The 14,797-nt window shown below is 49.7% G+C and overlaps 1 protein-coding gene and 1 non-coding gene across 2 annotated transcripts in view; both read left to right on the plus strand.

The window, feature by feature from the left end:
- MYO19 (myosin XIX) overlaps positions 1-14,797 on the plus strand; it is a 28,814-nt gene that overhangs the window by 4,164 nt on the left and 9,853 nt on the right. Inside the window, exons 4-15 of the mRNA XM_049772773.1 lie at positions 1,842-1,955; positions 6,322-6,454; positions 6,952-7,021; positions 7,642-7,744; positions 8,438-8,534; positions 8,656-8,732; positions 10,559-10,649; positions 11,036-11,207; positions 12,282-12,355; positions 12,974-13,095; positions 13,272-13,385; positions 14,557-14,733. Of these exons, the coding sequence (XP_049628730.1) occupies positions 1,842-1,955; positions 6,322-6,454; positions 6,952-7,021; positions 7,642-7,744; positions 8,438-8,534; positions 8,656-8,732; positions 10,559-10,649; positions 11,036-11,207; positions 12,282-12,355; positions 12,974-13,095; positions 13,272-13,385; positions 14,557-14,733 (1,344 nt within the window). The remainder of the gene's footprint in view (positions 1-1,841; positions 1,956-6,321; positions 6,455-6,951; positions 7,022-7,641; positions 7,745-8,437; positions 8,535-8,655; positions 8,733-10,558; positions 10,650-11,035; positions 11,208-12,281; positions 12,356-12,973; positions 13,096-13,271; positions 13,386-14,556; positions 14,734-14,797) is intronic.
- On the plus strand, positions 5,096-5,202 carry LOC126027054 (U6 spliceosomal RNA). Its single transcript, XR_007502190.1, has one exon. It is a non-coding gene; the product is annotated as a U6 spliceosomal RNA (small nuclear RNA).

Consider the following 14,797-nt stretch of genomic DNA (forward strand, 5'->3'; position numbering starts at 1 on the left):
ATTCTGAGCTACCAGGGCCAGGGTCATCCACACCAGGAGGTCACAGTGTTTTGGATATGTGACAGTAGGTGCAAATAAATGAGAGATAAATGTCTATTTCACTGCAATTTATCCTGAGACTTTTTCTCCTTGCTTAGGAATTGATTGCTTGGTCAAGAATAAACCACTTATGCTTTTTTGGGGGGTTTTGGGCCACACTCGGCATTGCTTAGGGTTTAATTCCGGCTCTGTACTCGGGATCCACTCCTGCTAGAGTTTGGGGGACCAGATGGGAGGCTAGGGATCGAACCTGGTCAGTCACGTGCAAGGTAAATGCCTTACCTGCTGTACTCTCAATCTCACCCCAAGAACAGATCAGTTTTTTTTGGAGGATGTAGTAGGTTGAGGTGGGGGAGATAAACTTATATAGAAGGTTTGCTCAAGAAAAGTAAGCATGTATTCATCTCTACTGAGGGATTTGGGTGGTATGGGAGGCAGGGATTTGACTAGTTGTTGTTAAAGTGTAAAGTGCTTGAGATTTTCCTCCAGAAAATCAAGTTTGTCAGCAGAAAAGGTACTGTTATGAGACAAGCAGATGAGTCACGATAGAGAGGCCTAACTCTCAGACCATCTTGAAGCTGACCTGTCCCAGGAAGCTCTGGTGAGCATTGCTGGATGGGTAACGCTAAGCTGCCCAGTCTTGTACAGAGCCTTCTCATAGGAACAAGTCATGCTACAGTACCCTCTAGTTTCCCAGTGCCTAGTGTGATGCCCTGCACAGAGGACAATTTATATATATGTACAAAAAAGAGAACATATTGGGGCCAGAGTGACAACACAGCGGTAGGGCATTTGCCTTGCATACAGCTGACCCAGGACGGAATTGGGTTTCATCCCCCAGCACCCCTTTTGGTTCCCCAAGCCAGGAACGATTTCTGACCACATAGCCAGGAGTAACCCCTGAGCATCACCGGGTATGGCCCCAAAACCAAAAAAGAGAAAGAGAGAGAGAACATGTTGAGTGTCCTTGAAATGTCCCTGATGTCACATGCTACACTTACCTGTTGAGTTGTCTTGGAAGGTGATTTCTATCTATAAAGTTGGGTTAGCTACACAATCTAAAAAATGCACAAAAGGTCCAAAGCAATAGTATAGTGGCTAGGGTGCTTGCCTTGCACATGGCCAACCTGGGTTCTATCCCTGGCATCTCATATGGTACCCTGAGCACTACCAAGGATAATTCCTGAGTGCAGCATCAGGAGTAATCCCTGAGCACTGCCAGATATGGCCCCCAAACAAACAACAAAAAAAGTTTAAATAAAGAATGCAGAGAATGCAGTAATGGGTAAGGAAGTTCTTTGCTAAGTACAATAACATGAAATAATAAGCATCAAAATAGACCATCAGGATTTGGAGCAATAGCACAGAGGTAGGGTGTTTGCCTTGCAAGCGGCTGACCCAGGACAGACCTTGGTTCGATCTCTGGCATCCCATATGGTCCCCCAAACCAGGAGTGATTTCTGAGTGCATAGCCAGGAGTACCCCTGAGAGTTACCGGGTGTGCCCCCCCCCAAAACAAACAAACAAACAAAAAATAGAACATCAGGGTAAGGTGGGGAGGTATATGTGATGTTATCAGGGGCACGGGCCAAATCAGCATTGCCTGCAGACTGAAATAGCAGAGTGCATGATGCCACCATGGGCCTTGTCCCAGTTGGCCTAACACTTCTCTATCCAGGAATCTTTCCAGGTGAAGCATCCTGTTACTGCAATTGATAGCCTCCCTACTCAGCTGTCATCAAACCAACCAATCCTTGAAGACCAGCGTTCTCTCCCTTGACCTTCCACTTTCTGCGTTTCAGAAACTAAAGCCCCACATCTTCACTGTTGGTGAACAGACCTATCGGAATGTGAAGAGCCTGATAGAGCCAGTCAACCAGTCTATCATTGTCAGTGGCGAGAGTGGTGCTGGAAAGGTAGAGGAAGCCTCTCCCCTGACCCCTGTCCTTTTCAGCACTGGCTGGGTGGGCAGAGAGGCAGGAGGATATTCTTCTGAGAGTCATTTCCTTGCAGCAGTAGTAAGGAGTCTCTGTGGTAGTAGGCAAGCAGTCAGAGGGAAGATTCTAGTCCAAGATCCACCACTTCTGATAGTTCTTTTTTTTTTTTTTTTTTTTTTTTGGTTTTTGGGTCACACTCGGCAGCGCTCAGGGGTTACTCCTGGCTCTACGCTCAGAAATCGCTCCTGGCAGGCTCGGGGGACCATATGGGATGCCGGGATTCGAACTACTGACCTTCTGCATGCAAGACAAACGCTTTACCTCCATGCCATCTCTCCAGCTCCTCTGATAGTTCTTCTAGCTCACTTTGTCATCAGAGTATATATATATATATATTTTTTTTTATCATCAGAGTATATATCATCCAGTATATCTGGAGATTCCAGAATAGTGCTAAAGAGCTCATCAGAAAGCTTTTTTGTTTCTGCAAACCTTGGAATCTTTTTGTAACCTTGGGATCTTTTGGGGGGCCATACCTGTCTTGGCACCCCATAAGGTCCCCAGAGCCCCGCTAGGAGTGATCCATGAGCACAAGCCAAGAGAAAACCCTGAGCACTGTGGGTGTAGCCAAATCTTCCTCCCAAATCTCACCCCTCAAAAAAGATGATACACTTCAGGCCAGAGACTTTGACAGGCTGAGTTCATGCCTTGCTTGCAGGAGGCCTGGGTTCTGAATTTATTATGAAGAGAATAATAAGGCTGGAGAAAATATAGGACTAAAACACTTTCCTTGTATTTGGCAATAGCAGCCACAACACTGGTTTAAATACCAGCACCACATGTTCCCCTGAGCATCATCAGATACAGCCCAAAAACCCAAATCAAAACCCAAAAAGAACAAAAGAAGAAAATTCTAAGGAAAAAAATCTAATAAATTTGGGACTGAAGAAATAGCATAGAGGTAAGGTGTTAGATTTGTATGCAGAAGGATGGTGGTTCGAATCCTGGCATCCCATATGGTCCCCTGGGCCTGCCAGGAGCGATTTCTGAGCGTAGAGCCAGGAGTAACCCCTGAGCGCTACCGGGTGTGACCCAAAAACAACAACAAAAAATTAATAAATTCTATTATAGTCAAAATATATTAAAGTAAAATAGATAGAATTGAAAGGGAGAAGTACATAAAATAAAAATATATACTATGAGTGCCAAAGTGATAGCACAGCAGGCGGAGCATTGGCCTTGAACACAGCTGACCCGGATTCAATCCTGGGCATCCATATGGTCCCTTGAGCCTGCCAGGAGTAATTTCTGATCATAGAGCCAGCTGTGGCCTCTAAAACAAACAAAATAAATTGAGATTTCAAAAATTAAATAGCACTAATTTTATTTTATTTTGTCACACCTGGCAGCGCTCAGGGGCCACTCCTGGCTCTATGCCCATAAATCACTCCTGGCAGTCCTGGGGGACCATATAGGATGCCGGGATTTGAACCACCGACCTTCAGCATGCAAGGAAAACAACCTACCTCCATGCTATCTCTCCTGCACCAAGTAGCACTCTTTTAACTATCCTTTGGGTCAAAGATTAAATCCTAAGAGATGTTAGAAATGATAAATAAGCTGGGCATGGTGGCGCGCACACGCGCGCCTGTAGTCCCAGCTATTTGGGAGGCTGAGGCCGGAGGATCGCTTGAGTCCAGGAGTTCTGGGCTGCAGTACGCTATGCCGATCAGGTGTCCACAGTAATTTCGGCATCAAATGGTGACCCCCCCGGGAGCAGGGGACCACCAGGTTGCCTAGGGACGGGTGAACCGGCTCAGGTCGGAAACGGAGCAGGTCAAAGCTCCCGTGCTGATCAGTAGTGGGATCGCGCCTGTGAATAGCCACTGCACTCCAGCCTGGGCAACATAGCGAGACCCTGTCTCTTAAAAAAAAAAAAAAAAAGATAAACAAAACATTGCATTTCAAATCTCTTTTTTAATCAATAGTAAAGGCGACAGAGGACAGACAGTACAGTGAATAGAGTATTGCCTTGCACACTGTTGACCGGGGTTTGATCCCTGTTACCTTATATGGTCCTGTGAGCACCACAAGGAGTAATTCCTTAGTGCAGAACCAGGATTAACCCCTGAATGTCGCCAAATAGTTGGGCTGGAGAGATAGTACAGACGAAAAGTGCTTTTCTTGCAGATAGCTGACCCAGATTTGATCCTCAACACCCCTGTGTGGTATCCTGATTACAGAGACATGAGTAAGCCAGGAGAACTGGTGGGTGTGTCCCCCAAACAAAACAATAGGAAAAAATAAATTGAACTAATGGTCTGAGCTTCTACCTTAAGATATTACATTGTTGGGCTCGGAGAGATAGCACAACGATGTTTGCCTTGCAAGCAGCCGATCCAGGGCCAAAGGTGGTTGGTTCGAATCCCAGTGTCCCATATGGTCCCCCGTGCCTTCCAGGAGCTATTTCTGAGCAGACAGCCAGGAGTAACCCCTGCGCACCACCAGGTATGGCCCAAAAACCAAAAAAAAAAAAAAAAAGATATTACATTGCTGGGGCCAGAGAGATAGCATGGAGTAAAGCATTTGCCTTGCATGCACAAGGATGGTGGTTTGAATCCTGGCATCCCATATGGTCCCCCAAGCCTGCCAGGAGTGATTTCTGAGCATAGAGCCAGGAGTAACCCCTGAGCACTGCCAGGTGTGACCCAAAAACCAAAAAAGAGAAAGAAATTACATTGTTGGGGGCCAGAGTAATACCACAGAGGTAGGGTCTTTGCCTTGCACATGGCTGACCCAGGACTAACCTGGATTCAATCCCCTGCATCTCATATGTTCCCCTGAGCCTGCCAGGAGTGATATTTTGAACATAGAGCCAGGAATAACTCCTGAGCACTACTGGGTGTGGCCCAAAAAACCAGAACAAATCCTCCCTCCCTCCCCCCCCTCCCCGCTAAAGAAACTAAAGTGTCCTAGGAATATAGCTTAGTGATGAAGCTCTCACCATGTACGTGCAACCCTGAGTTCAGTCTCATACTGCAAGAAAAAGAAAATAATTTGGGGAAAAAAGAATAAAGTATATGCAAAAGAAGCAAAAATAGTGTAGAATCAATAAAGTAGTACTTGCTTTGGCAGCACATATACTACAATTGGAATGATACAAAGAAGATTAGCATGGCCCCTGTGCAAGGATGACATGCAAATTTGTGAAGCATTCCATATTTAAAAAAATAAAATAAAATCAATAAAGTAGGAGTCAGGAAGATGGTTCAAAAGACTTCCTTTGCATGTGGGAGCCTTGCGCCTAATGTGCAGTCTGACATGTTCACCCAAGGACAAAAGCTAGAGAACCTCTGAGCACCACCTGGCACTCCCCAAAACCCAAACCAAAAACCAGCTAATTGTATTTCTGAGTCTTGACAAAAAAAAAAAAATCCCAACACTGAAAATTGAAAGGAAAGTGTACCTCATGTCAGCTGATTAAAAAGAAAATAAACTTATAATTAGATTGTCTAGCTATATAAAAATCAGAGTCCTGTCCTTAACTAGAAAACAAAACATCACATTTTTCTGTGCCTCGGTTTCATCATTTTGGGGATAGGTACATAATTGTCCCCTGCTGTTTTGGATGGCTCGAAAATTCGCTTCGCGCTCTGTCTGAAACAGACTGCAGTCTGTGAGCTCTGAGACCACAATGCCCTGGTCAGAGTAGATTATTCCTTCTCTTTTGTGTGTGTGTGTGTGTTTTGTTTTGTTTGGGGGGGGGGGTCACACCTGGCAGCGCTCAGGAGTTACTCCTGGCTTTACACTCACAAGTTGCTCCTGGCAGGCACCGGGGACCATATGGGATACTGGGATGCGAACCACCACCGTCTGTCCTGGGTTGGCTGCATGCAAGGCAAATGCCCTACCACTGTGCTATCTCTCCAGTCTCAGATTATTCCTTCTCTTCCCCATCTCCACTTCTTTCTTTTTTTGGGCCCACACCCAGCAGCACTCAGGGTTACTCCTGACTCTGCACTCAGAAATCACCCCTAGTAGGCATGGGGAAACTATATGTGATGCCGGGATTCCAACCATCATCTTTCCTGGATCAGCTGCGTGCAAGGCAAACACCCTACCCCTGTGCTATCTCTCCAGCCCCTCCACTTGTTTCTTAAATGTAGCTGCTGGAGCTCCCAGAAGCAGAACTGAGCACCTTGCCTGAGCTGTGCTCAGGGCACTGTTAAATTCAGCTTTCACTATTTGGTCAGCAAAGAACAGAGCATAAGGCTCCCCACAGGGTCCCAATCTGTAGGTGGGCTGGAGCATTACCACAGTTTCTGCAGGGCTGTTTCTGCTGTAGACATGGACATCCCGCTGCCTGATGAAGTTCTACACGGTGGTGGCCACCTCTCCCACATCCCAGGAGATCCACAAGATTGCCGAGAGGATCGAGCAGCGCATCCTGAACTCCAACCCAGTCATGGAAGCCTTTGGTAAGCTCAGTGCATGGTACTGCAGACCCAAGTCTGCCCCCTGCTGGGGACAGGAACAGTGTCCTGAGACACTCATTCTAGGGGGAGGGGTAGAGAGGGGGAGTATGAATTGCTGTCACTTCCTTGCACTTGGGGATGTCCCCAAGTAGGGGTGATGTCCAGGCGACCTCTGCCCTCCAGCTTGGGCATATATAAGGTGCTGGAGAGGACCTTCATGACCTCATCCAGTTTCCTGGAGTGTTGCAGAGGGTCTTGTCTAAGGACACATGGTCATTGGTGCTTATGCTGGGACTCAGCTCAGGGTATCCTTACTGTCTAAAGCCTTCAGACACAATCCTTTTGTCCCTTCTGATTCATTATGTAGAAATTACAACCCTCCTAAATTGTTCCTGCTCATCTCCAAGTACCCAGTCCTAAGTGATACAAAAACCAACAAGGGGCTTAGCAAGGGCTCCTGTTGACTTGCTTACTAAAGGGATTGTACCTGGTATGTGCAGGGAATGCATGCACACTGAGGAATAACAACAGCAGCCGCTTTGGGAAGTTCATCCAGCTCCAGCTAAACAGGTAAGTCCCCTGCTGCCAGTTTAGATGAAAGTGGGGAGTAAGTTGGGACCAGACCGGTGGTGCTAGAGGAAAGGCGTCTGCCTTGCAAGTGTTAGCGTAGGACGGACCATGGTTTGATCCCCCGGCGTCCCATGTGGTCCCAAGCCAGGGGGTGATTTCTGAGCACATAGCCAGGAGTAACCCCTGAGCATCACTAGATATGGCCAAAATAAAAGAAAGTGGGGAGTAGGTGAATGACTGTACAGCCCTCTGGACAGCATCTGGCTCCTGCAGGTGTGAGTAGCTATGGGATTCTTGGAGATCAGATGTAGCTGCAGGTAATCTTTGAACCTCCAGGCTGAGGGCACCCATGACAGTGCTTGTTCTAGCCTGTGTATTCTTGTGCCCTCACCCTGAACGGCTGTCACCTCTCAGAACCATGCCCCTGAGCTGAAAGGGCTGCTGTTCCCACTGGCCCTACCCACTAGTCCTGATTGCCAAGAGAAGGCCCTGGGGACCTGCTAAGTGATCCCTTGGGCTCCCCTTGGCTAAATGGAGAGCTTGTGGGAAACTGTTAGATGTTGACCTGGCACAAAGTACCTAACAATAGGCTGTGGAATGAGCTGACAACTCACACCCAGGGCCCAGCAGATGACTGGAGCTGCCGTTCAGACCTACCTCCTAGAGAAAACCCGAGTGGCCCGCCAGGCCTCCAACGAGAGGAACTTCCACATCTTCTACCAGGTCTGTGTTTGGGGGCGCAGAGGAATGAACTTACCACTTTTCAGGATTCCTGGTGGGGTCAGGAAGACTCTTCCCTGCTATGCATCATACTTGTATGGTATACGCATCATACTTGGTCACTCTGTGCTATATGCGGAGCCTTGCTCTCTGGTGCTGTGGCAGGAGCCTGTCTTGCCTCTTCTGTTAGACCAGCCAGTCCTTAAGGGTAGGATTGTGTCATTGAACCAGAAACCTTAAGAGTAGGATTGTGTCATTGAACCAGAAACTGTCTCCCTCTCCCTCGGCCAATGTGGGTCTCCCAGAGTGACAGGATCTCCTGCAGTGGGGCGAGGATATTTCTAGAGCTATCCTCTTCCATCAAACGGAGTATCCCCAAACATGGAAAGGGACATCCCATGGTCCAAGCTGGCCTCTCATGGCCAGTCCATGGCCTTCCTTGCTGGGCTGAGTGCTTCCTCTGTCTACTGGCCTCCCTGGCCTGCTGGTGCTTTCTGGGACCTGAGAGTTGTCAGGCCTGAGATTGGAGACACCTAGACATCTGCAGTTGTAGGTCGACAAAAGCAAACCTGCTTTTGTGCCTGTACCTACTGAGTCTTTCTGGAGGGTCCTCTCAGCCGTGTCATGTTGCTGCCATTCCTCATGCCTCTCAGACTTTCTTTCACTGGTCCAGGTCAGTGCCCCTTTTCCCCACAGATCTGCAAAGGAGCCAGCGCCAAGGAGAGGCTCCAGTGGCACCTTCCCGAGGGAGCAGCCTTCTCATGGCTACCCAATCCCGAATGGAGCCTGGAAGGTAGGAACCACTGACGCAGTCCACAGGTCAACCTTATAGCACCCACTTCCTCTGGGGCCAGGGTTGCCTCAGGCATTACTACCAGGTCTGACAATGGACTGTCACTTCAATTCCTTTTCAGAGGATTCCTTTGAGGTGACAAGAGAGGCCATGCTTCACCTAGGCATTGATGTCCCCACCCAGGAAAACATCTTTAAGGTCAGAGGACACGTCAAATCCTATTCCACCAGTCAGTGCCAGTGGCTGCCCCTTTCCTTGGCCCTTTCTCCAGACCTCAAGTCCCTATTCCTGAGGATCTAGTATCCCACTTGACAGCATTTATATATATATATAGTAGACCACCCCCATACTACTCGCTAAGCCTCATCATAGCATGTCAGTGTTGGGGTATAGAGGGCAGTGAGGGGCATATACAGCTGCAGTGGAAGACACAGTGTCTGTATAGGAGGGAATTATTACAGTAATCAAAAGAGAAAAACTATCATTTGTTTGGTTCATTAAAACTTTGTTGTTTGGTTTGGTTTGGTTTGATTTTTGGGCCACACCAAGTGGTGCTCAGGGATTACCCCTGGCTTTGTGCTCAGAAATTGCTCCTGGCAGGCTCAGGGGACCACATGGGATTCTGGTGATTGAACCGGGTTGTTTGCATGCAAAGCAAATGAAATGCCCTACTGCTGTGCTATTGCTCCAGATCCATGTTTTATTAAAACTTTGAATTCGTGGGCCAAAGAGATAGAATAGCAGGTAAGATACTTTCCTTGTACAAGCCCTACCTGGGTTTGATCCCCAGCACCATATATGGTCCTCCTAGTGTAGAGCCAGGAGTAAGCCCTGAGTCCCACTAGTGTGGTTCAGAAACAAACAGCAAAAACCAAAAACCAAAAAAAAAAGGGCCCGGAGAGATAGCACAGCGGCGTTTGCCTTGCAGGCAGCCAATCCAGGACCAAAGGTGGTTGGTTCGAATCCCGGCATCCCATATGGTCCCCCGTGCCTGCCAGGAGCTATTTCTGAGCAGACAGCCAGGAGTAACACCTGAGCACCGCCAGGTGTGGCCCAAAAACCAAAAAAAAAAAGGATCACAGCCTAAGTTTTTCAAGTGGCTGGACTGAAGAACCAAACCCTTGAGGACTCCTCCATGTATATCAGAGAATACTGTGGCAGTGTTCTTGATAACTGTGGCAGGTTTTGTTAGCGAAATCATGACTCCTTCCCAGGGTTGGGCCTTCTGTAGCTCATAGCCAAGAAGGGGTTTTGGGGAGACGGGGCTAAGCCCTCATCAGAGACCAGGAACTCATAAGGACCAAGTTAGTATGAAGCGTGACATTTTATCCTAAACCCGAAAGAACTCCCAGAACGGGAAAGAGATTCCCATTCTCCTGTTCCTTAGGGCGGGGAAGCGATCCTGGTAATATTTATCCGCGGCAAATAATCCATACAGATAGGAGGATAAAAGGGCGAGAAGGCTGGACTCAGAATCTTCTATCAGCCTGTTAGCAGCTCCAAAAGGCAAGAACCCGCCAGCCAACTGCCCAAAAGACCCTGACTTCCCTAGCTCAACACCTATTTATTAAGAGCTGAACAGTGTCCCCCACCTGGAAGGTCGTAGGTGGGAAATAAGGCAGGGAAACGGATATTGAAGAGAAACATTATAAAAGCTTTCATATACTTAAAAGTATTTGCAGTTATTTTGCTCCTCTTGCAGAAGGAGCAGAAACAGTCCCCTGCTCTCTCCTTCACCAAGTATATATCCATAGGCCTACGATTTTGTCTCCTCCAGCTCCTCACTAGCACAGGCATAACACATCCCTCTTAGATCAGTGCTTTACAACCTTCTCACACTCGTAGACAGATAGGTGGGTAGTGGGAAACCACCATCCTAGAGGATTGAAAGGATGAAATGAAACATTGGGTCTGAGTTGCTTGCATGTTACCTGCAGGCAGGTGTCTGGGGGCCTTCCTGGGTGTGCTCACCATTAGAGGCCCTACATTTCGAGGTGCCCTCATGTCCCCACTTTCCCCCACAGGTCCTCTCTGGACTGCTGCACCTTGGCAACCTGCACTTTGCTGAGTTCGACGATGAAGCCCAGCCCTGCCAGCTGAAGCCCAATGCCAACTGTGAGTGCCTGAGCTCTGCTTATAGTCGTGATCTGGGTGACCTAACCCAGAGAAGAGCCATCACGGGGATGGGGAGGCAAGGGAGACAGCTGATGCCCTTGATAGCACCAGCCACAGAGCCCTTCCCTGGCCAGCTATTCCTGGTTCCCAGAGGAGGCAGATGGGCCGACCATGTTTTCCAAGGGAAAGAGTTGAGATTTTGACAGTGATAGGTCCCACATGTAGCAGTGTAGGCTGGTGACAGGAAACACAGGCTCCAGACCTGCCTCTGCCTCTGGCGAGTCCCTGACCCAGCACCTGACTCAGTCCCTGACCCAGAACCTGGTTGCTCTGTCTAAGCAAGCATGAGTTCCCTGAGCCCTGTGAGGCTGTTTTGTCCCTCACAGGCTCACTCAGCACCTCGGCCTCCCTGCTGCTGCTCCCAGAGGAGCCTTTACTTGATACGCTGCGGATCCGAACCATCCGGGCAGGCAGGCAGCAACAGGTGTTCCGGAAACCCTGTTCCCAAGCCGAGTGTGACACCCGTAGAGACTGTCTGGCGAAGCTGGTCTACGCAAGGTAAGCAGTTACTCTGGGCTCTCTCCTGTCCTCCAGCTTCTGTCTGCTTCACAGGGTTCAAGTAGATAACCCCAGGCAATAAGCCCCCAATGGGACGGGAGAGCCACAGACTGAGCCTCTGGTCTTCTGGTTCCTGAGTAGATCTGGTGAGAAAGCAGCCACGTTCCCAGCCCAAATGTAGCTCATTCTGAAAATACAGCAGCCCGTCTTGACCTTGACTGGAGGTGAGGTTAACCAGCCTTGTTTTCTGCTGACAGACCAGGCCCCAGAGGTGATCCGGGCGCCCAGGTTCAGACATGGGTAAATAGGCTTTTGTCTCTAGGTGCCCTTGTCCTTTGTTCTTTGTAATCACTGCGGTATTTGATAGATGGTACTGGAGCCAAAGCTGAGCCTACACTCTCGCATGACACAGTATTCAAGAGGGCCAAGAGCCCAAGTGAGAATGGGGGTCCAGGCCCTCTCCAGGGGTGGAGTTATCAGTGTTACCTGCCTGTCCACCCTCTCCCTAGGTGGCTATGGATCATTTCTCACCTTTAGTTCAGTGCTCTGTAAGGGAATTCAGGAATGTCTGAAACTGAAGGATGTGTGCTTACGTATGTGTGTGCATATATGTTGACAGGTGGAATATGGTGTGCATGTGTGCCTGTAGGATTTGGGCACCTTTCTGGGGAGATGGTCCCTTTCATGAGCTCTAGGAGCCATAAAGCCTGAGATAACAATGCTGAGAGAATAAAATTATCTGATTATCTGAGTTATAAAATGGGCCTAAGTGGCTGGGCCCAGACGACCCAGTTTGGTGACAGGCACTTTTTCCATCCGCCTCAAAGCTAATTTAATGTCACATCCTGAAGTTCTCAGGTGTTCACTTCTAATGGTGCTAAGTGCTCAGAGGACCATGCAACCTGTTGATTCCCAGAAATATCCTTGCCCCTCGTGGGCAGAGCAGGAGTTGAATATTTAGCCCTTGGCTTGGGATCCAGGAGCTCTAAGGGCTGGCATCTGCACTGAGGGTAGCTGGCAGCACTCTGACACAGCCTGGAACTATCACCAAGCTCCGTGCTCTCCTCTCCACAGGCTGTTTGACTGGCTGGTGTCGGTGATCAACAGCAGCATCTGTGCGGACCCTGGTTCCTGGACCAGTTTCATAGGTAGCAGGGATAACCTGGTGGGGATGTGCCCCCCAAATTAGAGTGGAACCCTGGGCTCACTTTGCAGACTCCTCACTTTTCTACACCTTGGTGTTTGGGGATATCTGTGCCCATCATTCTCCCATGGTGCTATTTCATTCCTCTTCTCCCCAAAGACCCTGCTCTGGATGGTCTTGGATGGAGAGGGGAGGGACTAGAAAGGACTCTAGGATGTGGCATAGATGAAGCTTAGGTGGGATCATCGGGAGGGGCAGACACACTGCTCTAGATCTCAGGGTAGTGCTCAGAGAAGAGTGATGTTCTCAGGGCTAGTTTGGCTGGCTCAAGAGATCCAGGTCACCTCACCGGACTGGACTGGCTAGACACTGGAAATGTGCTTGGGACTCACGCTTTCCTGAGCCGTTTCTCCTCACTTGTTCTTTTTGAGCTCGGCTGGGGCACAGGGTGGAGACTGGCCCACCATAACGTGGGGTGGGCTGGAGTGAGGGGCCTGCTCAACCCCTGCTGGCACAGTGCTCACTCCACCTCATACGCCATATGAAGGGCCTCCACCAGGCCGCTTGTCACCCCTTAGCCCTCTGCTGCTCCTTGCAGTGGCCCAACATGCTCTCCTTCCAGGCCTGCTGGATGTGTATGGCTTCGAGTCATTTCCTGACAATAGTCTAGAGCAGCTCTGCATCAACTATGCTAATGAGAAACTGCAGCAGCACTTTGTGGCACACTACCTAAGGGCCCAGCAAGTGAGTGCACTGACCTGGCACTTCCTCCTTCTGCCCTTAACCCCATCCTGGGACTACTGCACAGGCTTTGCAGGGGACCTCACAGGGGCCCCTGTGGCCCTGTGCTGGCTGCAGGACAGCCTATCTGACTGGGGTCCCAGCTGCTGCTGCCACCTGACACCCATTTTGCCCCCTAGGAGGAATATGCAATGGAGGGCCTGGAGTGGTCCTTTGTCAACTACCAGGACAATCAGACCTGCTTGGATCTTATCGAGGGGAGTCCCATCAGTATCTGCTCCCTCATCAATGAGGTGGGGAACAGCATTTGGGCTTTTCTGAGTCTTTGACCACTGCCTCTGTCTCCCCATCTGTTCTGTGAGCGTGCTAATGCCATCTTAGTGACGAGGTGCCTGAGTGTGTGTGTGGGGGGGAGGGAGGGAGGGAGGGAGGGAGGGAGGGAGGGAGGGAGGGAGGGAGGGAGGGAGGGAAGGGGAAAGAGAGAGAGAAAGAAAGAGAGAAAGAAAGAAAGAAAGAAAGAAAGAAAGAAAGAAAGAAAGAAAGAAAGAAAGAAAGAAAGAAAGAGAGAGAGAGAGAGAGAGAGAGAGAGAGAGAGGAGGAAGGAAGGAAGGAAGGAAGGAAGGAAGGAAGGAAGGAAGGAAGGAAGGAAGGAAGGAAGGAAGGAAGGAAGGAGAGAGAGAGAGAGAGAGAGAAGGAAGGAAGGAGGAAGGAAGGAAGGAAGGAAGGAAGGAAGGAAGGAAGGAAGGAAGGAAGGAAGGAAGGAAGGAAGGAGGGAGGGAGGGAGGGAGGGAGGGAGGGAGGGAGGGAGGGAGGGAGGGAGGGAGGGAGGGCCGGGCGGTGGCGCTGGAGGTAAGGTGCCTGCCTTGCCTGCGCTAGCCTAGGACAGACCGCGGTTCGATCCCCCGGCGTCCCATATGGTCCCCCAAGAAGCCAGGAGCAACTTCTGAGCGCATAGCCAGGAGTAACCCCTGAGCGTCACAGGGTGTGGCCCAAAAAAAAAAAAAAGAAGGAAGGAAGGAAGGAAGGAAGGAAGGAAGGAAGGAAGGAAGGAAGGAAGGAAGGAAGGAAGGAAGGAAGGAAAAAAGAAAGAGAGAGAGAAAGAGAGAGAGAAAAGGAAAGAAAGAAGGGTTTGGGGCTACCCAGTGTTACTTGGGGACTCCTCCCAGCTCTGTGTTGAGGATAATTCTCAGCAGTCCTCAGGGAATCACATGTAGTGCTGGGAATCACACTGGACTTGGCAAGAGCCTTACCCCTGTGCTGTGTCCCCAGCCCTGCATTCCTTCTCTGCTGTGGCTATTATGGGGACACAATAAGTCACCAGGTCCACACTATGCAGTGTGGGCAGGGGACATGTGGTTCCAGGATTGAATCCACAGTCTTGTGCATGCAAAGGCTCTACTACTTGAGCCGCATCCTCAGCCCGAGACATTCATCTATGGCTGCCTGCCATTCCGTGCTGTGTAGGAATGTCGCCTGAACCGGCCCAGCAGTGCGGCCCAGCTGCAGACACGCATTGAGAGTGCCCTAGCAGACAGCCCGTGCTTGGGCCACAGCAAGTTCAGCCAGGAGCCCAGCTTCATTGTGATCCACTATGCAGGACCTGTGCGTTACCACACGGCAGGCCTGGTAGAGAAGAACAAGGTGAGGGCCTGGAGTATCCTGAGGGTGAGAGTCACCTGTATCACAGGCACAAGACTTTCCCATT

Source organism: Suncus etruscus, chromosome 1 (genome assembly GCF_024139225.1).
Source record: "Suncus etruscus isolate mSunEtr1 chromosome 1, mSunEtr1.pri.cur, whole genome shotgun sequence".
Taxonomy (NCBI): Eukaryota; Metazoa; Chordata; class Mammalia; order Eulipotyphla; family Soricidae; genus Suncus; species Suncus etruscus.